Source organism: Amphiura filiformis, chromosome 4 (assembly GCF_039555335.1).
Source record: "Amphiura filiformis chromosome 4, Afil_fr2py, whole genome shotgun sequence".
Lineage (NCBI taxonomy): Eukaryota > Metazoa > Echinodermata > Ophiuroidea > Amphilepidida > Amphiuridae > Amphiura > Amphiura filiformis.
The window spans coordinates 59,746,755-59,774,139 of record NC_092631.1 but is presented as its reverse complement, the minus strand read 5'-3'; the positions used below and the strand labels follow the sequence as shown (position 1 = coordinate 59,774,139).

Below are 27,385 nucleotides of genomic sequence, written 5' to 3'. Positions count from 1 at the left end.
ATCAACTACTCAAAATATTGGACCTGCCTGTCGTCTATCACATGGTAGAGGGCAGTAAAAACAAAAATTCCTATAATTTATTCTCTAATTGGTCTCCTTTAAGGGGTGGGGTATGAACGTTTGGACAGTATTTATTGTGGGACATTAGAGCACAGCAGACTTATCGAATTGCATTCTGAATACGAAGAATGTCCTTCTGATATCAAATAATTTTGATTTTTTTTGGAATTAGCAAAGTAATACACATTATATGGCAAATGATTAAAAATTGATATTTTTGATATTTAACAGTACTCAAAGTAAACTTTGTAAATCTGATTATTTATACTTAAAGTGTATGTAGGTGGGATGAAAAGCCAACGATCAATTGAAAATTTTGACCTTTTCGTATTGAAGATAGGATTTTTTTCCCAAAACACCAAAAAAAAAAAGGGTCTTTTGGGAAAAAATTCATATCTTCAATATGAAAGGTCAAATTTTTCAATTGATCGTCGGCTTTTCCTCCCAGCTACATACACTTTAAGAATATGTCATTAGATTTATAAAATTTACTTTGAGGACTGTTATATATCAAAAATGTGAAATATATCAAATTTTAATAATTTGTCATAAAATTTAGTATTATATCGTGAAATTATTTGATATCAGAAAGACATTCTTCGTATTCAGAATGCAATTCGATATGTCTGATGTGCTCTCATGTCCCACAAAAAATACTGTCGGGACTCTCAAAACGCTCATTCCAGATCCCTTAATGGTTAAAACCACTGTTTGCATGATTGTTTTCATTAGTATGTTATTAACAATGCGTGTCATGAATCAATCTACACAGGTTGCCAAAGCTGTAGCAGACTACCTGGAAACTGACCCAATGTTACTACAATTCTTTAAAAGCCAAGGGTAAGCTATTGGTGCATCATGATATATACTCTGATCAGCTCGTAATAGGCGGAACTCATTACATTGTGCATTGATATAGAATGGCGTACATAAAGCTGGGTGCAGCTCCTACACGAACTGCGCTTTGTGTATTGTGTTACTGACGCACGCTTTTGTGAATTTATGTGAGCGTAAGTTTGGACTTTATTGACTCGCTCTGTAATTCTCGCGTATAGTGTAAACGATGTAATTTAGCAGTATCGCTGTTTGTGGCATTCTTTTTAAAGCATTTATCATGTATGGGAGAGACCAGTTTAATCAGTTCTTTCAAATAAAAACATGACTTCAGGAATCCAGGATGGAATAAGTGTTTGTTGTTCATTCAGTGTCTGAAATACACTAAATGATGATGATACTAAAAATGTGTGTGCATGAAATAAATGGCATTTTGCAACCTTTTTAATTTCGTGCTAAAGGAATGTGTAAGAAATTGTCAGATTCCAATTTGCTCTAAGTATTGTATAAACTTGGTACTAATCATCAGAGGGCCAAACAACCCACTAGTGTGTTTGGCTTCATTGAATATGGCATCGTGCTGGATAGTTACGGGGATAACTAATAATACTGACATTTTCTTGACAGTCACAGAGATGGACCAGGCCACCCCCTTAGATGTACATATGAAGGCACATTACGAGAACTTCTAGCAACACTGAAACCTAGGCAACCCAAGAAACTCTATTATCAAAGGGTGAGTAGATTATCATTATGTATGGTTATATAATATTTTTGACCCTGATGTCATAGTGACGTCATCGCATTGAAGCAGCTTTGGCGCATGCGTATCTATGCGACATCTGTAAGCGTGTGCATACGTACACCAGTGCTTTGAGTGTTTACTAGCAACTTGAAGCTGCGCCCAATGAAATGCGCACTAACATCACTGCCACATCAGGGTAAAAACTGGTATGGTAGTTTTAGTTCTCACCCTGCCAATAAATATTTAAAAGTGAATGATAAACATTTCCAGAAACTTCACAATTTCAGTTAACAAAACATGTTTTAACTGTCACTTCCATTGTTTATGTCTTCACAGTTGAGTATCAAGATAAATGAGTTAGAAAACAAGAGACCGTTTAAGTGTGTATGGGTCAACCCCAAACTCAAAGAGGAGGAGCTTGTTCTTTATCCCAACAAGACAGACACAGTAAGAGACTTACTACGAGAAGCCCACAAATATGTGCAGCTGTCAGAAAATGGCACTGGAAAACTTAGGTGAGCTACCATGGTCAGATAAAGTATACCTTTATTGCACCTTGATAATTATATTGCATTTAATTTTATCCGTGTAGTGGATGTGACATAAAAGCTTGCTTCATGTACCAGATATGGGAAATGGTGGTCATCCTTAGTCCACCCTGTAGAAGGCTACAGTATTAGCCTAGAGGGAGAGGGTGGTCATGTAGTTTAGTGTGCTAGGCTATTGGTCGGAAGGTTGTAAGATCATGAGCTTTCTCATTTATCCTCTATCCCACTCATTGTGGCCCTAAACGTGCAGACACCACAGTGGGTGCATAGGATGCCGTGGTTCGGAGAGTCGCATAAAATGGTGGTCCCATGTACCAGAAGAACAATATCTGGACATGTAAAAGTTGCAGGCCTTTTCGTAAAGAGCAGGGGATCAGCCCGGGCCTGTTGTCTGTCACACTCAGCATTGAGGTCAACTTGTGCTGCCCTTTGGGGCTTGGCAGCATATCGACCCGTGGCGCGCTTTGAGGAATCTGAGTATTCAGAAAGCGTGGATAAATGCCGTTTTATTATTTTAATTATTATTATCTTGAAGTATTGTGATACCAATTATACAGATTGTAGCTTCACATGAGTAACAGATTCAGATGGATCAAACATTGAATGGAAGTGTCAGTATCTTCAATTTTCAATAGAAACTCACTTTCAAGCAGGTTTGATTACTACAAATCAAATCCTGTAGGGTATTTTCAAGTCCTGATGAAATGGTTCAGCGTTGACATGAATTGCTTCACTTGAATTGTGTACTAATTATTAGGATCATCTTCCAGATGCCTTCGGCTATGATAAAAATCTGAAAAAAATTAGTTCATGTCTGGCGATTCTGTTAATCAAAACTCTAGCGCAGAGCGATAGGTTAGTATCATGCAACTACAATCCTAGATGAAACACTTTGACATTGTTATTTCAAATGTACCACTATTCCCCCTGTTCAGTGTTGCAACCTGTTGATTTGGTCATGCCCCCCCCCCCAAACACCCAACATGGATTGGTGGGGAGGGTTGTAGTACAGAAGTAGTAGGAAAGGGTTGAGACTTCTAATGCCAAATATAACAGAAATATGATTTCAAAACAGTCCTACATTTACACAAGTGTGCCAACTACTTTTGACTAGAATTGTGTGATACCTTCATTAGTTAAAGGCCCATTCAGTGATTTGCTCATCCGGACGATCGTAAAATTCATCAAAATTCAGATTTTGGTACCTTTGTCATTGTCATAAATATGTTAACATAGCCTGCTAGTGGTTCAGCTGAATCCATAATTTAGATACTGACAGTATCTAAATTAGCTCCATGAATTTGAATGGGGCTTCAACTTCGTCAATACTGATGTTTTCTTCTATTCTTGCCAAATTTTTCATTTCAAAAATACCAAATGACAATTTGAATGACTTATTCTTCACTTTTAAGCAATTTATGGGGTCTTTAATGCAATACAAAACCAATTTCAATTTGCGGAGTCCAAGCTAGTTTCTTCATTTCTGGCCTGTAGTATTATATTTTATTTTTGTTTCCTTCCTACAGGTTAATGGATGTCATTAGCAACAAAATCTTCCAGGAACACAAAGAAGACACATCACTTGAGCAACTTGCCAATAACACAAGTAAAACATACAGAATAGAGGTGAGTGATCAGTTTCATAGTGTTCAATTGGCATGCAGGGATTCAAATTGTACAGAAATGGGGCCATGGAAAAAAACTAGGAATTGGATCAAAAAAAATAGTGATGGTGGTGGTTAAAATAAGAAGGGTTTTTGTTTTGACCCTTGCCGTAGCCTATTCCCGGACAAGCCCCCATAAATGTTACGCTCTGCACACAAACCCTCAGCCACCTGGCCAAGGGTTACATCGATTTTCGGGAAATGGATCTGTTACCAATATTATATTATAAACAATAAAAAATGTGTTCTTCCTGCCATGCATTACACTTTTATTTGAACCCGCTTTCTTCTCTTCTTATATTTCGTTATTAATTTCCCAAATATAAAAGAGAAACAAACTTGTTGAACCTCATGGACAAATAATAGAAAGAAGAACAACACTAAAGAAAATTTCATATGCTAATTCTCCTAAAACTTCATAATTAGGTCATGCAAAGGTCAAAGGATTTTTTTCTCAGAAAAGTGCAGAAAGCTGTCAATTTTGGCAAAAAAAGTACTAATAATAGGATTTGTGCAAGTGATACTGTGTTCAACATATCTGGTGAGTGTAGTCTGCCGTGTAATCTTGTCAAAGTTATTGAAAGATTTTGTGATTGTTAATAAGGTGATGATTTGCCTTTGTCTTTTTCAGGAAGTGCCATTAGACCACGGTAGTCTAGGTGAGGATGAAATGTTAGTGTGTGTAGCACATTTCCAGAAGGAACTCTTTTGTACATTTGGAACACCATTCCTACTAAGAATCAAAGATGTAAGTACTACTCAACCAGTGTTCGAATTAAGGAAAAATAAATGGTTGTCCCACAGACAACCAGGTTACAATTTCTGTTTTTTTTTGTCCATCTAAGTTTTTGGTTGTCCGTACTTGGAACAACGTTTTGCTATTAATATACTTGAATATCAGTGTGAAACTTTGTACTCTGGTAATCGCGAATGTGAGAATTTCCCCACTACCACGTGTGTATTCATAACACGGGCACAGATCACGCTTACCGCGATTGGCATTCGGGTAATGCGGAAGCAGTAATTGCGCACGCGAGCGATTGTTGTGTGAACGAGCAATGACTCGTCAAACGCAAAGGAAACTTTCCCTGTGATGCATAAACTGGTTTTTTTTTCGGTATCGAGCGAGGGGCTCGATAAAGTAAACAGAAAATGGCTGTGTTGGTATAAATCATGATTTTGATTTAAACTTTTGATCCAAACTCAAAGAATTAATTCCTACCTCTGAATTTTCAGATGGTACTCCATCTTTCATCAGAGAGTGAGTGACTGTATCAGGTCGTGATTTTCTTGACCTTTGACCTGATAACAGACTTGTTTGTAGAGCACTGTATAAATGCTTGTATTTGTTTGTTTTTTATTTGATAGGGAGAAGCATTCACAGATGTGAAAGAGAGAGTGAGAGATCAGCTAGATACATCAGAGAAAGAGATGGAGAAGATTAAATTTGCAATTGTTGTCATGGGCAGGCAAAGTTATATCCCTGAAGGTAAGAAATGCTGATGCAACCAATTTTCATAATGGCTATTTTGCCGAAACGGTTGTTTTTATATTAATGCGGATTTTACCTTCTTATTTCACAATTAAAGCAAAAAAATAGCCTGCAAGAGATTAAAAGCAGATCTGCAAGCATTGTATTTTCTTACATTTCTACAAATGTTTCCAAACTTTATTTCTCTTACACATAATTGACATCTTTAATAAATTGAACTGACAGATGATTTTTAGAATTGAATTTTTATCCATTTTTTTTTAATAATTTGAAAAAAACCTGCCAACTTCATGGAGAAATGTATCCATTGTAATTCTCAACACAGAGGGACTATTAAATATGCAGTTGGTTTTAGGATTTGCTCTGTGTTGCCATACTTGCATTTAATGAAATCCTTCAGCCACTTGTAAATATGCAGGATGAAAGAATTTGTAGCTGTGTGAATTATGTAACTCTCTAATCAAGAAATGAAATAATTTTAGAGTACACCTTTTTGGTTTTTTTCCTCAACTTTGCAGAGACGGAGTACCATGTAGATTTGAAGGATTTCCAACCCCAAACACATAGTGGTAAGTCATTTGTCTGAATTAGTTTGTAATAGGCTGGATTCATAACATGGATTGATATAGAATGGCGAACACACTGTTGGGCGCAACACCTACACTAAAGCCATCATTTTTCATCAATTTTACATGCATACAGCAATTTGAGAAGTCATCCACTTTTGGTCTAAAAACGGCTGATTTTACATGCATACAGCAAATATTAAAAAAATTGTCAAAAACGAATAATCTTGGTAGGTCAGTCCTTATAATTGAAGACCAAATTAAAAAGACTAGTTTTGTATGTAACGTGCTGTAAACCAGACCAAAAATGGCATACTGCGCAGGTCAGTAACTAATCGCGACACGCTTTTGCCCTGACGTCAAACGCAAACTAGTACAGTGGCAACTTGTTAACACGAACCCCCTTAACATGAAGTTCCTGATAACAAGAAGTATGTTTTACATTCCCAAACATACATTTCACATGTTATTAGAACTGGATAACACAAACTCCTGATAACAAGAAGTAAAATTCAATTCAAAATTCAATGTTAATGAGTTTCCACTGTATTCGGTCTTCAATTATAGGACAGGTTTTTCTTCTTTTTTTTGTTACCTAATCATGAGTTGTGGGTAAATAATATTGATCTGTAAACTCTAAATGAACTGAATTTGGCAGTGGATAGCTTATCTTGGTTTCTAAGTTTTAAAAATCTTTTCTTTACCCGCAGGTGGAACACAACAACCGAGACCGTGGCTAGGACTAGATCATCCTAACAAGAACAAACGACCACGCTACAACTATCTAGAAAAACCCATCAAGATCCTCAACTAATGCAGCGCCACATTGTACACCCACCCACCCACCCTTTCCATAATCACCTCTAAAAGCTGGGCTTGAAACCCTCAAATAAATTAGCAACAAACTGAAGAACTCTATTCATTATGATGAGATGTCTAAGTTATTAGTAATATTAAACATCTTGCTTTTGTAATAAAATATTGATAATAACAAAAAAAAATGTTACAAATCAGCTGTATAGCAGGCACCGTACTGCATTATGTTTTTCATAGGGTAGGTAATTATTATTTTTAATTATTATTGAAAATAAAGTTATAAAAGCAAACCTTGAGGTGAATGAGATGTGCAAACCGCTTACCCATCTCATACCCAGAGGCTCTGTTCGTGTCTGTATGCTGAGAATATATGTGTATTGTGGACATGAATTTTTTTTTTGACCAATCGGTGTGAAAGAGCAATAAATTGCGCTGTTATAACGTGACCACCTACCGGCTTTGTCAACAGAAGCTGAAATTTGTAGAAAACTTAATTGAAATTGATTGAGTTAAAAGAGTATTTTGTTGAGGGAGGAATCTGTCAACACCCAAAGAGATTGGACTCAAAGAGGACAAACTCTGGATTGACATATGTGTAACACTATGGTAAATCCACAATATTGGTTTGTCACTCATGGAGACCGAAATAGTATACCTCTGGCATTTATCAGCAAAAGCCTGACATCAAAACGATAACTTGCATCTTAAAGCTTGAGGGTTACAATAGTGTACATGCATTGCACTTAGCCTGTGTTATCGGCACAGGTGTATTACACGGCATGAAGGTACACTTTTTTGCTTTCCATGAGGACACACACAAACATGGTGAAGTCAGTTTTCATTGGGTTTACTATCTTTGGTCAACACATTTTGTTCAAAATTTCATTATGTCTGTAACTGTGTATTGCAACTTTGTTTGTGAAAAGAAAGAAATTGAGCTTGCAAGATGGAGGAAGCATTGGGCAATAAGCCAAATCGGCATTGTAATTTACAATGCATTGTGGAACAGTTTTTGCAATTTTGGGACACTTTGCCCTCTGACCTATCGGATTTTTTTTTTTTTTTGGTGTGTACAAAATATTATTCAAAATGTTTTACTAGAATAAAAATTGTTTAAAAAACATAATAATTTCATAAATTAATTATTTAAAATATTGTTAATGATAACATTATTGCAATAATATATGAATGAATAATTACAGCAATTTCCCCGATATGTCAGAGGTCAAAGTGTCCCATAACTGCTCTCAAAAACCGGAAGTTACTTACAATGCTGATTGGGCTTATTCTAGTTGAAATCCATACACCCTCCGATGGTGTCTCCCTTGTATGAATAGGTTACAAACAGGATATTACTTGTTGCTCGAGAAATTGGTCAAAATACCGTAATAATTCGTTAATGAGCATACAAGCATAGTATTAATGAATTGCTCGGACAAGAACAAATTTTTAGGGTAGTTTGCTTTGTTAAACTTTTTGTTTTTTAATTTACATGTATCTGTAACACAGATATTTGTTAAATAAAAGAAAATAAATTAGAAAGTTTAACAACTACCTTAAAACTTTGTTCTTTGGGCAACTAGTTAATAGGCACATATTCTTATTAATGAATTTTTACGGCAAGGCACTTGCCCTAATATGTTGATGCTTGCATGTATTGTTTTGTCCCATTTTCGCTCCTAACAAGTAATATGAGGCCAATTACCTATAATTTTTTGAGCATGCAGAAGGTTCTCAAGTTGAGTGTACTGAGTAAAGGGTTATATGTTATGCAAGGAGGCAAAATGAGTCGTTTTATTGAGGAAAATCAGTTGTCTCCCCCAGGTAATCTTCTTGGCCATGTAACAGGATGCACTGTAAGTTGACAGTTTTGTTGAAATTGCAGTTTTTTCCTTTTTTCAAAAGTACAACAATGAATTTGAAAACTTCTGTTGATCTTAAAATCAACTTAGTGGCCAACAATTATGCTTGAAAGGGTCACATCAATGTGGTATTCCAGATCATACACCCCCTATTGAAGACATGACCTTAATCATCCACACAGGGAGTGTGAATTTCAAATGGGGTTATCTGAATGGGTGACTCCATTTAAAATCTATACACCCCCTGTATGGGAGATTAAGATCATGTCTTCTATAGAGGGTGTATGGATTTCATCTGGAATAGCACAATGTATTCTATTTGGAGCATCTAAAGTAAACTATAGGTGTCGCAGGAATCCTTTGGGGTCTTTTCTTGTTTGAAATGTTTACCTGATAACATGGATAATGTTCCTAATGTTTATATTCATTTTGTTCACATTGATAATTTACACGTTAGACCGTATGTTTCATCTTAGGTCAAGCATTTACAGCAAACATGAGTCTTGATGCCTATTATCATTATAATTGTAACATAAAAACAGCAGGTGATTTTTGTATAAAATATGAAATCTGTATATTCATTCGGTATGGGTTCAGATTGGCACAGACCTGCAATGTACCATGGATTGGTGAACCAGTGCCTTGGTTCACAGGGCATTATAATGTGTGGTCGACTCTAAGACCGTTGTGACTATAATTCCTCCAAAAGGACAGGGCTAGTACCTTTCCATTTCGTTATGCGGGCAAGCTTGTCATATGTAAACATAAAGTGGACTGAATAGTGAATATTCTTGAGTCATCCAATAATGTTAAAATCACAAAAGTTTTGAATTAAATTGTTTACTGTGACTTAAATTACAACTTCTACATTTCGTCTGATACCATCAGACAACTGATCCGCTGGGCTGGTCATGTGACACTTGAAGATGACTAGGGATCCTCTTGATGGCCCGGTCCCATGCGTGAGATAAGTAGTGTCTCAGTCCCCTCCCAATCACATGAGCAGCCCAGCAAGTCGGTTGCTTGATGAAGTCTGATGGTATCAGATGCAACGTAGAAAGAGTGTAAAAGTGAGTTCCAGTAAAAGATTTTCAAAACTTAGCGATTACTTTGTATCAAATTCTGTTAAAGGTTATTGAGCATTGACCGCTCATCTTTTGATACGCCACGGAGTGCAGCCGGTCATTACAAAATGCTTTATTGATCCGATTCATGCAATATATTCAGAAATGAATTTGAGAATTGGTTGCAGTGGCGTAACTAGGGGCAAGGGGGGCAACGTGCCCCGGGCGCCACATTTGGGGGTGGGTGCCGAAATGATGGTGGATAAAACCCAATCAATTCGGCACCCCCTCCAAGCGGTGAAAGTCAAAAGTGCGCATTTCAGCACAAATAGTCACTTGAAAGACCAATTTAAGACGGAAATTCAACTTCATTGTAACCAAATTTCATTAAAGTGGTGTTTTTGCAAATTTTACACGCTCCGCACGCAATTGTTTCAAAAATGGGGGTCGCCATTATACATCCTTGCCCCAGTCGCCACAACCCCTAGCTACGCCACTGATTGGTTGATCAAAAATAGGGATGGAGAAGTTGAAACATTGGCTGCAGTGGTGAGCTAATCTGTCAAAGGTTGGTTGATGGGAATACCTCCCCCCTCCCCACCATCCCCTTTCTACAACTGATAACGGTAATGCTGAATTGAGACATGAGTATGGAAAGGAAAAAACAGAAATAGTGGTGGGTGATATTAATATATGGTGCATTTTTAATGTCGGATTATTATATGTGTAATTAGCCTATGTGATGGAGGCAGGCAGGCTGGTAAATGGGAAATCTGCTAAAGGCCTATATCTTATTTACCTGTAGTGTAGATACGGAGAGGTTTTACTTTGGGAAGGAGTGCTAGGTCACAGGTTCAAATCCTAGGTGAGCGCCGGATTTGGTTTCTATACTTCATGCATAAATCTTGGAACTTTATCTCACTTTATGTTGAATACTGCATTGGTTAAACATATCACACACACGTCTTTGAAATTCCGAAGACAAAAATATGTACCATTAAGGAATTTGACTATTTATAAGCGTGAAACTGATCATACTACACAGGGATATGGTATACATTTTGTTGGGCTTAAATTTGGTTTAGTTACTCATTGTGTAGTATGTTCATTTTCAGCTATAAATTCTGTGTAACTTTTAATAAAATTTGTATGCAAGAGCAAAGTAACCCATGAGAAACGTAAAATTATAAAGAATGTATGACTCTTTCAGCATTGAATGGGTGTTACAACTAAAACCTGTGTTTGTCTTTAATATGAAGCTAAGTGTGTTGAATGTTCAATGAAAATGCTGACAATATTGTCGTAAAAAGATGGACATATTTCTTACAAAGTTTCACCGTATCTTTACAATTTATATTTATACGGGTCCAAGCTACAAATTTCCAAGCTTCAAATGTGTGGAGCTGCAATAAAACCATGTAGCATCCATTCATTTTTCGTTGTTGACAATTTAAACAAAATTATTACACAAAATATAGATTATATTTATGTGAAATTTGATATTTTTGGTATAATTAAGAATTTTTTTAGCTTAAGAAACAAAAACAAAATGTATCAAAATGAAATAGTACATTCTGCATGGTTTTGCTGGAGCTCACAAAAAAATTAAAAATATGTCACTTTTTGTTAGAACATGTATCCTTATAATGGCACAAGTTGAAACCAAAGAAGAAATCTTAATCTTCCCAGAATCCTTTGCAACATGATATATCATCAAATGACACTCCCATAACTTTGTATAGATTCCCTTTGTTAAACATGGGTCGATTGTGAAGAAATAAACATATTTTGCAAGATCTGGATGTGCTCTGGTCACAGTCCATTTTCGACCCATTTTGCACAGCAAATCAGTGCAGGAAATTGAAATGGGAGAAATGCATTATGGGAAGTGTAAGATGTCTTCTGTGAGTTGAAACTTGCTTATAAAATTTGTTTGTATTCATCTAACGACAAAGCATATTTGAGTTATGAAAACATGTAGTTTGTGACGACTTTGAGATGGCCATTGTGTAGACATGCAAATATCTCTTTTTTGAGAATTTAATTGAAGGGTATCTATTGGAATGGCCCGTAACATAGAGAGAGAGCTTTTATAATAAATATTGTTTTTGTCAACAAACAAATTAACTGAATTTATGCGTAATTCTTATTGAATTTTTGTTGTGAGTGAAATACGCTGAAAACACAAATTATATCTTGGATTTTGGCAGTATTTTTGTTGCGCCATGAAGTGCATATGCTAAGAAGGTATCACCCAAGTGGTGTCAATTTAAAAAGGAAAAAAAAACATAAGAATATTTTCCCCACCGGCACCTTTTCCAATACACAAAAAATTGCTTGCCGGAAACCCTACAGCAAAACCCCATCAACACTTGTCAAAAGATAATTACATGACATCAACCGGGTATAGATTCAGTGGTACTGTTTTGGAAATATGCCGATGGGCTTATTTAAAGCATCAAGCGGCAGTGTTGTAGTCGAGTCCTCAATGTCCGAGTCCGAGTCCTCAATGTCCGAGTCCGAGTTCTTATGTATCAAATTCAAGCCCTAGGCTTTTCACCAATTATATTAAAGGGATCAGCTGGTCATGTTATGTTTTGCCCTATTATCATTGTTTATGAATTAATAAACATACCTGGTTCGTTTAACATGTGTTTAAAGTACAAAAAACCTCTGTTATAAAGAAATAAAATTAAAATATCTTTCAATTTCCCGGTATTGGTATCATTTCTTGATCACCATAGCCCAAGTATCGATACAGCCGAATGGGCAATGCTAGTTTTTCCTATGGAGGTTATCCACTTCACTCATGTGTGACTTCTAACAAAACAAATGGAGTTGGTTCCTGTAGTATTCCTCATTCAAACCAATTCAATGCATGACCTCAGAGGTAACTCCTGCATGACTTTGGCGGGCTATTTTGAAACAGTCATGGTTGCCCATATACGTTAATTGTTTTCAATTTTCTTGTTCCATTTCGCGCGCGCTTATTTCTGTCTTGCCAATATCGCTTATCACACGACCTAAGCGCCCGCGCAATGTGTGTATTGTGACGTCACTACAGCCCAAGAATCGAAACATGGCGACTTCGACTGATGACTTTAATTAATTAATTACACTAATTAGCAAACGTGTTTGATTCTCACAATACCGTCAATTTCGATACACCCGAGTACACAGATATTTCCAGCACAGCGAGTCTAGTCTCCACACAGTCTTGTGTTATATTACACGGTTGAGTGCATAACATCATAAGAGCTGTGTGAGATCTAGTGGAAAATAGATGTCTGTGAGCAGTGGTTTTTGTCCAAACTTCAAGTGTTCCCTTCATCCAATCAGAATTTTTTTACATCGAACGAAAGCTAACACTTCCCCTTAAAACACTTTTTTACATTAGGTCAACAGACAACACAATTCAAGGTGAATGTGGTAAATCTGTTGAAAACTTCCTATCCAAGCACATTTTTTGACCAAAATGTAGGTTTTAAAAGTCAAACCTGAAGTGTTCCTTACAATATTTTTCAAATTTTATGTCATAAAATGAAAGAGCACACTTATATTGGCCATATACTAGCTTCATTAGAATGAGCAATGGCCAATTCGCTTTAAATTGCAAATCTTGTACAAAAAGTTACAGATTTTGCCTGTTTTGTCATACAGTTGTAAATTCAATGAACTATGACTTTGCTAAAGAGCGCTTACAAATTGATATGATTCAGTGGGGGCCCCAAGAAAATAGGGGTCATTATGTGTGGGAACGCTAAAATTTGGGTGTCATTACCGTGAAAAATAACTTTCTGGACAAAAAGTATTAAATGTTTTGTTAAATTTGTTCAAAATGCAGACAAAGATTTGGTGTTGATTTCTATAATATTAAATAAGGGGACATTGGGTGTAAGCAGATAAACTCAATGATATAATTTAACTTCCTTTGCATTACACTATCATGTTTGAAGCAATACTAAAATGACAATATCTTTTAAATTTCTTTCAATTTCAGTTCCACAGCAAAACCAAATTCAGGTGGTAAATGATTAAAATGAACGAAAATAAAAGACCTAAAAAGACCCAATTTTGCCGGACTCGAGGAGCACTCGGAGCCGAGTCCTGAGTCCTTGGGGTCCGAGTCCGAGTTTTTAGAGTCCGAGTCCGAGTTCTTGAAAAAAGGACTCGAGTCCGGACTGGAGTCCGAGTCCAGGACTAGAGTCCTCCAACACTGTCAAGCGGCATTTTTTGAAATTCGCAATAATATAATACAATAATGTTTGAATATTGGGATCCCCAAAATTTGGCATGCACAAGGGGGGGGGGCAAATTTTAACAGAATAAAAAAAATTACATGTATTATTCAATGGAACTTATTGAAACCAAAAAACATCGAAAATTAAAAACAAATATTCCAATCTTTCATTCTCCATTTAATAGCGACCTCAGGTAGCGAATAAATTGTGTGGTATAGGTAGACCTACACTAGTTGCTGTGCAATAATTATGAGCCCCGGGGTAAAAAATTCAAATCGCCTGCCAAAAGTCGCTGCCCCCCCCGTTTTGGCCTGCCAAAAATTCTTTGCCCTCTCCCTTTGTGCATGCCAAATTTTTGAGATCCCAATTTCCTAACTGTAAATGGCCTAGATACATGTTGCAAGCGCAGCGAGCAGGAAAATTTGCATGCGTTTCCATGATGTTTCCTAAGCCTTTTTAGAGCATTTTATTTAAAAGGCGCCCCATGAATGTGTGCCATAAAATCGCTTGCCCCCCCCCTCTTGGCTTGCCAAAAATAGCTTGCCCCCCCCCTTCGGCTCTCCAAAAATTTCTTGCCCCCCCTACAATTTTACCCTCCCCAGGGCTCATAATTATTGCACAGCCCCTTAGTGGAAGTCACAGGAAGCAACACATATACCTGCATAACATTTTCCAAATAACTTTGTTCTGCAAGGTTAGGAATCTGACAGATTTTCAAAGTAAGTTGTTTTGTCAAAACTTGGAATTCACCATTTTTACGCAATATCCTGTAACTTCTATTAGAAATGTCCAATTTCTAAAATCTAAAATTTCTAAGAAAGCTAAATATATGTAGATCTTAGAATTTAAAACAATATTACCAATACTAATGCCATTCATACCTAAGAAAATTCAACTTAGTTTCCGGGTATAGATCATTCTGGGACACCCTGTAGTTTCGAGATTATGGTATCGACTATCCGATACCGCTGGTATTAGCGGTATTGAGTATCGCCCGACGCTAGTCGGCATGCTTTCTTTGGCTCCGATTTTAATATCTGGTTCGTACTTTTGGACCTTGATTTATTGTTGCAAAAGCACCGCTTCACCCTAATGACAGTTCCTTTATTCATGTATGCGTGCCAGTGCGTGTAAACTGCTAGTGATATTCGACGTCCCATTGTTGGGAGATTTTCAAAAAGAGCACATGAGCAATCTCGGGTCGGTATGACCGTATGTCATGATTGATGTTGCACTGTGACTGTCATGACTGTCAGCAATGAGTGACATGCATGCATGATGCACACGTACAATACATTTAGGTAGCCAAGGTTTTTTTTTTTGGGCGCCACTTGAATTGACTATCTCTGGAAACTAACGTCTTTATGAGTGTTATTTAATCATTAGAACCAACGTCAACGACCATGGCAACGGCATCATCAGCTAGCAATCCAAATATTTCCCTCAGTTTGATGGAGGAAGAGTTGACTTGTTCCATCTGTTTTAATCTTCTGAGAGATCCCAAAGAGTTGGATTGTCTGCATGTTTTCTGTTTGCAATGTCTTCAGAGTTGGGTTAAGGAGCCAACAATTGAATGTCCAGAATGCCGTCATGTCACCACTGTGCCACATGGAGGGTTGGCCAACTTAAAGACAATTCTCCGTCTTAAAGCTACATGTATGGTAAAAAAGTATGAGGAGCATGTTGATGAACAGAAAGAAGGAACCCCTTTCTGCCCAAATCATGAAGGCGAGAGGCAACATTTCTTTTGTGTCACATGCGGTGTGACTGTTTGCCGAGATTGTCTTGTTTTGGAGCATGAAAGACCTCAACATGAAATAAAAGAATTAAAGGTCATCACAAAAGAGCAGAAGGGAGCCATGAAGACCAAAATGGAGCATGTGGAGAAAGAAGTACAAAAAGCAGAAAATTATGAGAAACGACTGGATGAAATGGAACAAAAATTGCAAGCAGCAAAGGAGAAGGCAAAGAAGGATATTAAAAAGCGTACAGAAGTAATTGTAGCAGAAGCGAAAGCACAAGAAACAAAAATGATAGAAAATGTTAACACCTTCTGTCAAGAGCAAATGAAAGTACTTTCAGAGGGACAGGTTCGCACAAAAGATAGAGTCGCCCATTTGAAAAGTGTTTATTTAGCAGCAGTGTTGGAGGACTCGGGACTCGGACTCGGACTCGAGTCGGACTCGAGTCCTTTTTCAAGGACTCGGACTCGGACTTGGACTCGGAAGCTAAGGACTCGGACTCGGACTCGGACTCGGACCCCAAGGACTCGGGGACTCGGCCGAGTCCTCCTCGAGTCCGCAAAATAGGGTCTTTTATTTTGGATCATTGTAAACTTCTTATGCTTGATCAATGATCACATCACATGATTAATTTAAGTAATTTTGCATGCAAATCATTCAGTTTGTAAATAAAAGTATAACCAAAAAGCAAGATTGCTTTCAGTTATATCTTTAATTGGTTAAATGGATTTTATTCAATTGTTTGTTTTGACATGACTGCTTTGTTAGATGCAAGTCTAGAATGTACATGAATAATAATACCCTGGTGGACTCGAAGTTAAATTTTGGGTGTGCGGCACTGACCGAACTTTGGGAACTTAGAACTGATTTGGGGGCAAAAGAGGGGCTTGATGAACTGAAATTTCAACATTTTTGTGGAGATCTGTGAACTAAATTTGGGCCAAATTATAGGCTTTGAGCAACAAATTCAAAATGTTTCCAAATTTGATCTAAAGAGCTATATACAATTTCCAGAGTGTTAGGCTCAATGAACTGAAGTATGATGCAAATGCGGGTCTTAACGAACTGCCGGAGAGCCTGAAAAAGGGACCCTTGACCGCCGCACATACCCGTACCACCTTACATGTGAGTGACCCCCATCCCCGGAATAATACTGCATAGGCCTACAGCCAGATCGTTTGGCACCTGAAGTTTAGTAGTGACGTCATATTTTGAATGTTATATTGCATCACAAGCCTAATATTAATGAGTCTGTGATTATACTCTGTTTCCACGGTATGCTACCTAAGGGCTGAGCAAAATTATGAGCATTGGGGAAGGTAAAATTGAGGGTAAGAATTTTTTGGCCGATCGAAAGGGAGGGTGGAAGCAATTGTAGGCAAACCGAGAGGGGGGAACAAGCAATTTTTGGCACATGTATATGGGGCACCTTTCAAATAAAACGGTCTAAAAACAGCACGGAAACGCTTACATATGCAAATTTCCCTGCTCGCTGCGCTCGCAACATATATTATGATCATCCATGAAAAAACCTGAAAAGTTTGAAAAAGCCTGAAGCCAAAAACGGAAATTTGGACCTCAAAAAAGCAGGAAAATTCTCATGCCTGAAAAGTTTGTAAATTGGGATTCCCCAAAATGGCATGTGCAAAGGGGTGTGCAAAGATTTTTGGCAGGCCGGGATGGGGGGTGGGGCAAGCGATTTTTGGCAGGCCAAGAGGGGATAAGCATTTTTTGTAATTTCACCCCTCCCCGGGCTCCGCATAATTATTGCACAGCCCCAAAACAATACCTGGCATGCTAGGTATGACTAGCAAATTATATATTTTCAAGAATATAATATAGAACTAAAATTCTGGTTAAGTATAGACCTACGTTGATAAAGTATTGGTGAAAACCCCGGGGCTTGAATTTGATACATAAGGACTCGGACTCGGACTCGGACTCGAACATTGAGGACTCGGACTCGGACTCGGACTCGGACATCAGAAATTGGCAGGGACTCGGACTCGGACTTGGACTCGGACACCAAGGACTCGGACTCGGATGATGAGGACTCGACTACAACACTGTTTAGCAGGGCAAAATGCAGTTGATACAGCATCAGATCATATCTTCATGAAAAATCATGGATCACAATTGCTATTCAAGATGGATAAGTTGTGTTCAGTTCAGCTTGAACTGCCGTCTTCAGAAATGGTCCTTGAGTTTAAGCCAGGACCAGATGAAGTAAACGACTCATTGTTTGGTAAAGTGATTGGACATGGAAATTGGAAGACGTCAGATGAATGTAAGTGCTAATAGTAATAATCAGCAGAATGATCATGCTGGTGTATTAAAAAAAAAAGGCCCTCCAAAAAAATGTGGGAAAATTGTGCGAATTATGTCAATTTCCATCAAATTGTTCTTTACCTTGCAGTTGCAGTGAGCAGTGTGCGCACGCATCGTGGTTTGCTCTGGGCATTATGCATTTTAAACAGGCCTGAAAATAATGTGGGAAGCTCCTTCTCAGGAAATTTGGAAGTTTGGATGGAAATTAAGGTCCCTAAACAAAGAAATACATAAGAATTTGGGGGGATGGGGAAATTTGTGTTTTTGAAGGGAAATTTTGGATCATCTTCCAGGGAAATTTTTATTTTTTCCAGCCATGATTTTAAATCACCCACCATGTTTCATAGTACAAGAAAGCCATTGAACAGTGTAGCGGTTCGTTCAAGCATATATCAATAGACCAGCCCCTCGCCTTTGTTAATAAACAATGATGTCAAGTGGTCTATAAACTGGATCTCTGCCCTCTGGGGTTGAGCCGTGGGGGGGTGAGTCACTTGAAATAGCCTTGATTTATTAGTCTGGTCTTATTTATTTTTTGATTTCACAGAACTAAGCCAAGAATTATTTTTAGAATTTGGCATGGCACACAGGCATTCATTTTGCCTGTCCCAGGAGTAAACTGCCCATCCAAAATGATGGATGTATGGGTGCCTAGCAAAATAAACACCCTACAACTCAATTTGATGTGGTAACCGATAAAGTTGGGGATTTGTGAGTCGGTCAGTCGGGACACCCACATATTTTGCCTATTCCGAGTGCCTATTAATAGTATTATCATGATTTTTTAGTATTTTGATTACTGTATTTTTAAACCCAGAATGTAGTACTGTAGCTGAAAAAGTTGCAAATTATTAAATAGCAATTGATGCAAAATACTCAACTTTTGTTGACAACTCTTCCTTTGCCTGATTGGGTCACATAATATTGTACAAGGTATCATGCATGTGGATATTTTAAAAGCAATTATAGTAATAAGTAAATTTGTATTTTTATTCCACAAAATTTAAATTCACTATCAGATATGTATATCCCTTTCGGGGAGTTAGGGAAGTCTTTTCTAGTATTTCCATTTTAGTTTAAACTGAGACGAATATACCTAAAGGGATAGGAAGCGAGCCTATTTGTGTGTACTTTAGATGCTGCTATGTGTGTTCCACCTCTGTTATGGCATCTATTTGGAATCACCAATCCACTTTATTGGCCTGTAACCAACTATAGATTATTGTAGGTTGACTATTAGAAACTACATCAACAAATCATTTAACATGGCCAAAAAATAAAAAAATGTGAAAAATTGACAATTTTCATGCAAAAAAGTGGCAATTTGGTTAAAATCAGCTAAAATTGCCCAAAAATGCTTATTTTTGTGTCTCAATTCAGAAAAATATGGTGAACTTTTGAGATTTTAAAATGCAAACTTGACCTTGTTTATGTGTCTCCAGGTCAAGTTTTAATTTAAAATCTCTAAAGTATACCACATTTTATGAATTGAGACATAAACCAATTTTGCCATAACAGACGTGGCACACACAAAAGTGCTTGCTTCCTATCCCTTTAGGTATGTTTAAACAATCATATTTAACATTCATATTCTTAGAAAGTAATCACATTGTGAAGTCAGATTTGTTCCAATTTTGTGAAAATCACCAAAGCACACCATAGTTTTTGCCAAATTTTTGGAGACAAAAACAAGCAAATTTTTTTTTTGTCATGGCATTGACAGCCAATATAAAAATTTGATTTGGAATGTGAATTGTTGCTTATCCCGGAAAATCAGCACAATCTAACTGGTATTAATTCTGCATGAAAGTCAAATTCTGTGGATGTCATTTTCTGTGATCGTGGATTCTCCCTAGCCCAATAATAATCTTACATTTTCCTCTTTCAACCCTTCTCAGCCCAAGATGTTACAGGTGACAATGAGGGGACAGAGAATCAAGAAAAAGAAGAGCCAATGGAAGATGGTATGCTAACCCTAACACCTGAAAATACCACGCTGAAAAATTCTGCGCATGCATCCAGGGTCTGCGATGACGCAATCACCCTAAGTGTGATATGCTCATGGAATTACTGGCTGGTTGCAGCTACTGGTCCGCGATCGTGTGGTTGGCATGCGGGGGTCAAAGGTTCGAATCCCGGGGTGCCAAGTCAAAAATTCTTCTTCTTGAAAAATTCGGATCTTCTATGACTTCCGATATGAAAAAGCATGGGTCAGTGTTAGGGTTAGGTAAGATGTATTTTTCCAGATTAGAGTGTCTTCTAACCCTAACACCTGTAAATACCACAATGAAAAATTCTGCGCATGCATGCATCCCAGGGTCTGCGATGCGCAATCACCCTAAGTGTGATATGCTCACGGAATTGCTGGCGGGCAGCAATAGCCCGATGCAGCTACCGGTCCGCTTGATCGTGTGGTTGGCATGCGGGGGGTCAAAGGTTCGAATCCCAGGGGTGCCAAGTCAAAAATTCTTCTTCTTCTTCTTGAAAAATTCGGATCTTCTTTGACTTCCGATATGAAAAAGCATGGGTCAGTGTTAGGGTTAATTCAATTGTATGTACAAACAGGCCTCAAACAGGCCTATTCTGATGCATTAAATACATGTGGGCTTAATTCTTTGCAAGAAAGAAGGGAGGATCACTGCCTTAAATTTGCCAAAAGCCTTGGTGACAATGAAAGAACAAATCATTTATTGCCACCCACCAGATTCACCATCCATGGTAGAAACTTGAGAAATAGACAAAAAATTTCTCAATTGGCTTCAAAAACAAACCGTTTCCAGCAAAGCCCTGTGCCTTATTTTGTGAATCTTTGAATGCTAACTAAAAGGCATTTTTTCTGGCTGCTTTCACTAAAATTGCACCTGATTCCTTGACTTTTGAGTAATAATATTGGTTTTATAAGAATTTTCCAGTTTAAGTTTGTTTTCAGGATATATTCTTTGCTTGTATTTAATGTGTATTTCTAAATGTTTAGCAGTTTTTAAAGTGCAATATAATTATATTCATGTTCCAGAGGAAGTGAGTGTAATGTTTCTGTGTATGTTTTTATGTGAGTAAGTTTAGCTGTGAGTATTTTAGGAGTTTTAATAAAATTGAATTGAATTGAATTGAATCGAAAAATAAGAAGGGCCCTCGGCCCCCGAAAATCAGTGAGGGCCCGCAAAAGATACATCTGGTGGGCCTGAAGGGCCCACTAAAAATTAACCATTTTTCTCACTTTCTTGTGGGGTTCATACATGTATGTAGGTTAAAACCAATGGCCCAAATTCGGGCCCACAAAAATTTGTGAGGGCCTTCAAACAATTAAGATCAAGGGCCCAAACCGTCCATCAAGTGAAAACCTACAAATGTAGTAAAACCAGTGATGTTTGCAAATATTTTTTGTCATACAAATTTATGTAAACTTTTGTAGAGACACAAAAATGTATTAAGTTAAAACCTAAACAATTAAAATGCTTTTTCCCAAAAGAATTAATGGACATGTTTAAATTGCAATTCAGAGATGCTGTACAACTCTAACATAGATGGCGATGCTAATGATTTAAAAGAAGTATTTTGTGATCCTAGCATCCTCTTTTTATGACATTTTTAGTAGATATCCACAAAAAACCTTATTCCCAAAATTTCAGTTGATTAGAAAAGTGGGGGTACATTAGGGTGCATCAAACGCCCCTCATGTCAATGTTATTTTTGCTTGAGTGATTAAAGTGTGCCACTTATCAAGTTAAATAAGTGCTCCAAATTTAAATTCAAATGGAGGTCGGGTAATGTGTCCTCCGCGAGCTCAAAGTTTGAACGTTATTTGTATGTATAACGGTAGAACTACAAATGAGGCAGCTATTTTGTTTTAAGCACGTTTGGACATGTAAAATAAAGGCTGCCATATTGATTCTGCATTAACAAATCATAACAATCATGCTAGGATGATGTCACAGGTTAGACATGCCTTAAAATGAATAGCTGCCCCATGTATTTAAATACATAATAAATCACACATTTCTCTTATTTGCGTTAATTCACCTGTTACTATCAGAAAGTGAGCAATATAATAATCATGTTGTCATAATCTTTCAAGTCATAACTGTCACTTTCCTTTTAGAAGTTATTAGTATATATAAAGTTGCAGCTATACAGTTGACGCTTTCGTAGATTGGGTTTCTTTTTCCTATCTTGTTCAACCACCTGCAAAACATTCTGATGTTTCTCACTGTGGGCTGTAGCCAAGAAATCTGCACTAAGTTTCACACCGCGTTCTGCTGCGTCATTAACCACATTGATGGCTTTGACATTGCTTAGGGAACAAACCAAAAGATCGATGACGTCCTATAAACGAAACTAGTTTCGTTTAGGGGGAGGGGGTAAAAATACTCGATTACGTTTGTACAAAAACATCGGTCTGAAGTATGTGTATTATTATTATTCATGTCAAAATTTTCAACATTTCATTATTGCGTTTCTGGCAGGGAGGGAGGGGGTCGGCTGAGAAACGAAACTAGTTACGTTTATAGGACGTCATCGATCTTTTGGTTTGTTCCCTTAGGGAAGACAGATATGCTGGGGACTCTGGCCATGTGTCTACAGCATCTGTTAAGAACTCGTCGTTAATCTGCAAGATGTTCATAGTAAACCACGAATCTCTGCCTGCAAAATCAGCGAAAGCTGTTGTCTGTGTGATGTTCTCGTCAGAGAACTTTGGCTTGCCAAAGCCTGAACCATACCGATTAGTTGGTGTGACCATCACTTCATCAGGTTTAACTGCGAGAAGCCTACTAGCAAGAGCTTGCTTCTCCTGTGGTGGCACCTTTAACTGAAGAGAGCCAGTGGGATCATTTCTTGGGAAATGTACCACAAATGTCGTTTCATGGCTTTTAGGGCACTTGCAGCAACATCAGCATTGACATCGGAATACTTAAGCAGACTCTTGTATATACAAGCAAGCTCTTGCTAGTAGGCTTCTCGCAGTTAAACCTGATGAAGTGATGGTCACACCAACTAATCGGTATGGTTCAGGCTTTGGCAAGCCAAAGTTCTCTGATGAGAACATCACACAGACAACAGCTTTAGCTGATTTTGCAGGCAGAGATTCGTGGTTTACTATGAACATCTTATAGATTAACGACAAGTTCTTAACAGATGCTGTAGAGTAGACACATGGCCAGAGTCCCCAGCATATCTGTCTTACCTAAGCAATGTCAAAGCCATCAATGTGGTTAATGACGCAGCAGAACGCGGTGTGAAACTTAGTGCAGATTTCTTGGCTACAGCCCACAGTGAGAAACATTATCAGAATGTTTTGCAGGTGGTTGAACAAGATAGGAAAAAGAAACCCAATCTACTGAAAAGCGTCAACTGTATAGCTGCAACTGAACTTTATCTATACTAATAACTTCTAAAAAGTGACAGTTATGACTTGAAAGATTATGACAACATGATTATTATATTGCCCACTTTCTGATAGTAACAGGTGAATTAACGCAAATAAGAGAAATGTGTGATTTATTATGTATTTAAATACATGGGGCACCTATTCATTTTAAGGCATGTCTAACCTGTGACATCATCCTAGCATGATTGTTATGATTTGTTAAGTATAAGGTGACACATTTTAGTTACAAACACACTGTTTAATGCAGAATCAATATGGCAGCCTTTATTTTACATGTCAAAAAGTGCGTAAAACTAAATAGCTGCCTCATTTGTAGTTCTATCGTTATACTTACAAATAACGCTCAAACTTTGAGCTCATGGAGGACCCATTTCCCGACCTCCATTTGAATTTAAATTTGGAGCACTTATTTAACTTGATAAGTGGCACACTTTAATCACTCAAGCAAAAAATAACATTGACATGAGGGGCGTTTGATGCACCCTAGGGTACATGTAGTATCATGTAAACAGTGGCTTTTTACATGAAACTCATCGTTGAAATCAACCCTGATTATTCGGGAGGTGGGAGATGGAAAAACCCACGTCTTCCTCTGTCGGATGTTCAGTAGCAAGTGACGCATTCACGCCCTATCGTTCAGTGGGATTTGAAACCTCGGCCTTTCCCGTACGAAACTAAACAATTGGTATTATAATTCACATCCGAACATCTGCATTTTTTATTGTTCTGAAGTTTTCCCGATCGCCGTTTCGTTGCTTCGATTTCGCTCTTGACTGAACACGGTCAATGGGTATTGAAACTATACAACTCTTGTAGACAACACAAATCGCGGGAAATAATATTTACTGAGTGAAATATTTTCATGGAACTCAAATCTGACTTGACCATGATGCTGTGGAGTGTGGATCACAAAATGCCCTTTTAAATGAACCTAATTAACGTAATCGATGTTGACTTTTGATTAAGATATTTAACCCTTTAAGATTTAATTGATTCCAAGGGGTGGTGCAATACAATACTACATGTACATGTAATTATGTACGGTAGTGAATTATAGGCCGCAGGCCTTTATTTCTGAAAATAGCAGGAGCTCAGTTTAAAGTCACTCTCCTCTGTGTACGGTACTGAGGAGCTTGACAAGAAGCTCAATTATATAATATCAATATTAAACTGGGATTTTCAATAAGTGGGGAGCTCAATAAATTGAACTCCTGAAATACTGTTCAGGAGAGCTGTGGGAGCTCCGGCTCAATTGAGCTCCTCAAAAATGAAGGTCTAATAGGGGACTTCAGGCAAAGATTTTTTGGTAGACCAAAAAGGGAGGGGGCAAAGATTTTATGGCAGGCTAAGGGGGGGGAGCAACTTTTGGCACAGATATGTGGGCACCGTTTCAATATGTATGACACCCTAAAAAAAAGGACATAGAAATGTCATGAAACATTCAAATATGCACAATTTTCTGCTTGCTTGATCACTCGCATCACATGATTTGATCTGGACTTGGATTTGATTTCGGGTTTAAATTGGGGTCCCCACTCCCCATACATGTGTAAGGAGGGGGGACAAAGTTTTTTTTTTGCATATTAAAAGGGGTGCAAAGATTTTTGGAATGTCAAAAGGGGGGAAGCAATTTGTGCCAGACCATTTTGAGGATTCACCACGTCCCGGGGTACACATAATTACTGTACACCCCAACAACCCTCAGGTAAAAATGATGAATGATAATATACATGTAAATGCCTGCATGCAAATATGCAACATAAGATTTTGCATGCATAACTGCACATATTTCCACATATGTGTTGCGATCCAAAGCAAAATCAGTCGGAACTCGGGAAAAAATAACAATTAAGAGTTTCCAAAACAACAGGAAACAAAAGGAAATATTTTCTTTGTTTGGCTATATATCAAAATCAATATTTTCCTGTTCCGACGGATTTTGCTTGATCGCATCATATACATGTATTTAACAGAAAATGTGCATCTCCACTTGCGGATCCATATATTACATGTTGATCTATACTGTACATACATGTACATGTACCGGTACAATTAAAAATTTCTATCAATGACTTGGTCCCCTTCTTTATTTTGATAAATTGTTAATTCAGTGCCAGAATGCCAGAATCTGTCAAATTTATGTAATGTGTGATTAGGGGTGCCATGTCGGCGTTTATACGTTTCATGTTTAATTGACCGCAAATGCATTACCCGTTTAGGAAAATCACTAAAATGGGTTTTTTTTGGCCAAAAAACAAACTATTGGAGTTCAAAAACAGTAGCAAATGTTGGACTTTTAAAACAATTTAAAATTAGAAGAGAAGTACATGTATACAAAAAAATTTGAAAAGTGAACACCATATTTTCACTATTACTGTCCTTACTTTATGGGGGTACTATACCCCTGGCCAATTTTGCGCATATTTTTGCATTTTTCTCAAAAATTATAGCGCACTGGTGACAAGTAAGATTTGTGAGATATTAACCCCGATATTAACTTCATATCAGATGTTTTTATTGGCTTTGCGCATTTTTCACACCCATTAGATGGTAGCCGATCGGAGACAACATTCAGCTATACTGTACAGAACATTGGTAGACTGAAGGATAGATCATTCAGTCCATCCATCAAAGTCAGAAATTTGCCATGGTAAGTCACTTTAAAGCAATGATGTGTGATTTGCATGAAGAATAGATTCCTCACATTAATTGTCCCCTTTTTGTGGTCGCATGTCATAAGTTGGGTACAATTTCCATTACATGGTCAAAAATGACAAAATATGTATTTTTTGATATGTTGTACATATTTACAACCTCTAATAATTAACACAATTTTTAACCTTATCACATGCTTAATTTTTGAGATATATTAATTACTAATTATTTAGTACACAGGCGTCTATGTAAATCTCAATTTTCAAATGCGTTTTTCTCAAATCGGACCTCAATTTTATGCAAGAATGTCATCAGATTTGGAGGATATGTTCTCGTATACATTAGGTCATGTTTTTTGAGGTGGGCACCCAAAAAAGGTGGAGCTGTCACATTTTCCAATTTTTTTTCTCTTCTTATTTCTATATTTTTGCTAAAATCCACCATGAAGAGATGGTTTTGGTCTTATTTGGAAGATAAATTATTAACTTAATGAAAAAATAACAAATACAGTTGAACAAATGTATTAATTAATTACAACTGCTTAATTAAGTTAATTAGTCAGGGGTGGAGCCGGTAGAGGAGGAGCTCTGTGTAATTCCAATGGGAAGTTAGTGTTCATTAATAAAATTTGTTCACTTTGTTGCCTAGTAGTAGAAGTAAAACTGCATTTGCATAATGTTAATCTGACTTTTTAACTTTCTATAATTATAATTGCCTAGGTAATCTTAATAAATTTAATAATTAAGGATTTAATGAGCTAAAGTTCAATTAATGCAGTGGAATGTGTGCCATGCAATACAATGGGTTTTAAATTTTGCATACATGAAAAAGGAATGAAAATAAATTTCATCTGTCATAAATAGATCTTTTGGTTTTAAATTGTTTTAAATCTTCTCAAAGGAGATTATTACAGTCGAAGGATTTAATCTGATGATATATTGATCTCGAGATAGTTATTGTTAGTTTATTGATGTAGGTTTATTGTGCACTATATCATGCCTACATGTACCATTGTGACAAATTATTCACTGTATATTGATTTTTGGAACACCTTAGATGGGAATTAGATATTTAAATGTGATATTATAGCAATTCTATACATTTTCCAAATTTAAAGTGTATTAATTGCTTTCAATTAATGGCACTTAGGGAAATTTTACATTAAATTAAGCAAATGAAAATACAACTTTTTTCACACCCTGTATAACAAAATGGGCTTAACAAATATAGTGCAAACTATATATTTTATGAAAGGACTAATTGTGTACATTCCAAATATCAAGTTCATTTTCCAATTTAATATACTATGTAGAAATATTGGAGTGGTAAAGAAATGTAATTTTTTAGGTATTTTTGAGTGGAATCACCCTGTATATTTTTGG

At 37.1% G+C, this 27,385-nt stretch overlaps 3 protein-coding genes across 5 annotated transcripts in view; all 3 read left to right on the top strand.

Moving 5' to 3' along the window:
- The window catches only part of LOC140151143 (ubiquitin carboxyl-terminal hydrolase 7-like), a 67,915-nt gene extending 56,141 nt beyond the window's left edge, over nt 1-11,774 (top strand). For 2 of the 3 annotated variants that reach the window (XM_072173367.1, XM_072173366.1), the window contains exons 25-32: nt 833-900; nt 1,522-1,630; nt 1,976-2,154; nt 3,714-3,813; nt 4,483-4,599; nt 5,220-5,340; nt 5,862-5,912; nt 6,620-11,774. In XM_072173367.1, the coding sequence (XP_072029468.1) occupies nt 833-900; nt 1,522-1,630; nt 1,976-2,154; nt 3,714-3,813; nt 4,483-4,599; nt 5,220-5,340; nt 5,862-5,912; nt 6,620-6,723 (849 nt within the window). In that variant the 3' untranslated portion in view covers nt 6,724-11,774. The remainder of the gene's footprint in view (nt 1-832; nt 901-1,521; nt 1,631-1,975; nt 2,155-3,713; nt 3,814-4,482; nt 4,600-5,219; nt 5,341-5,861; nt 5,913-6,619) is intronic. The other variant, XM_072173368.1, reaches the window with a different exon arrangement.
- A 3,435-nt stretch (nt 11,775-15,209) lies between these two features.
- On the top strand, nt 15,210-16,670 carry LOC140149573 (tripartite motif-containing protein 2-like). The gene is made up of 2 exons (XM_072171652.1): nt 15,210-16,035; nt 16,649-16,670. Exons 1-2 carry the CDS (start codon nt 15,296-15,298, stop codon nt 16,668-16,670), a joined length of 762 nt encoding a protein of 253 aa, XP_072027753.1. The 5' UTR covers nt 15,210-15,295.
- Nucleotides 16,671-17,680: 1,010 nt separating this feature from the next.
- LOC140149572 (ubiquitin carboxyl-terminal hydrolase 7-like) overlaps nt 17,681-27,385 on the top strand; it is a 51,672-nt gene continuing 41,967 nt past the window's right edge. The window contains exons 1-3 of the mRNA XM_072171651.1: nt 17,681-17,921; nt 19,861-19,926; nt 25,896-25,998. Coding sequence (XP_072027752.1) covers nt 17,681-17,921; nt 19,861-19,926; nt 25,896-25,998 — 410 coding nt within the window. The remainder of the gene's footprint in view (nt 17,922-19,860; nt 19,927-25,895; nt 25,999-27,385) is intronic.

What these genes read in the sequence shown, in the direction of transcription:
- LOC140149573 (XM_072171652.1), top strand. Translation starts at nt 15,296, where the DNA reads ATGGCAACGGCATCATCAGCTAGCAATCCAAATATTTCCCTCAGTTTG. An exon ending in AGTGTTTATTTAGCAGCAGT is followed by an intron (nt 16,036 to 16,648) that starts GTTGGAGGACTC and finishes TACAATTTCCAG; the next exon opens with AGTGTTAGGCTCAATGAACT.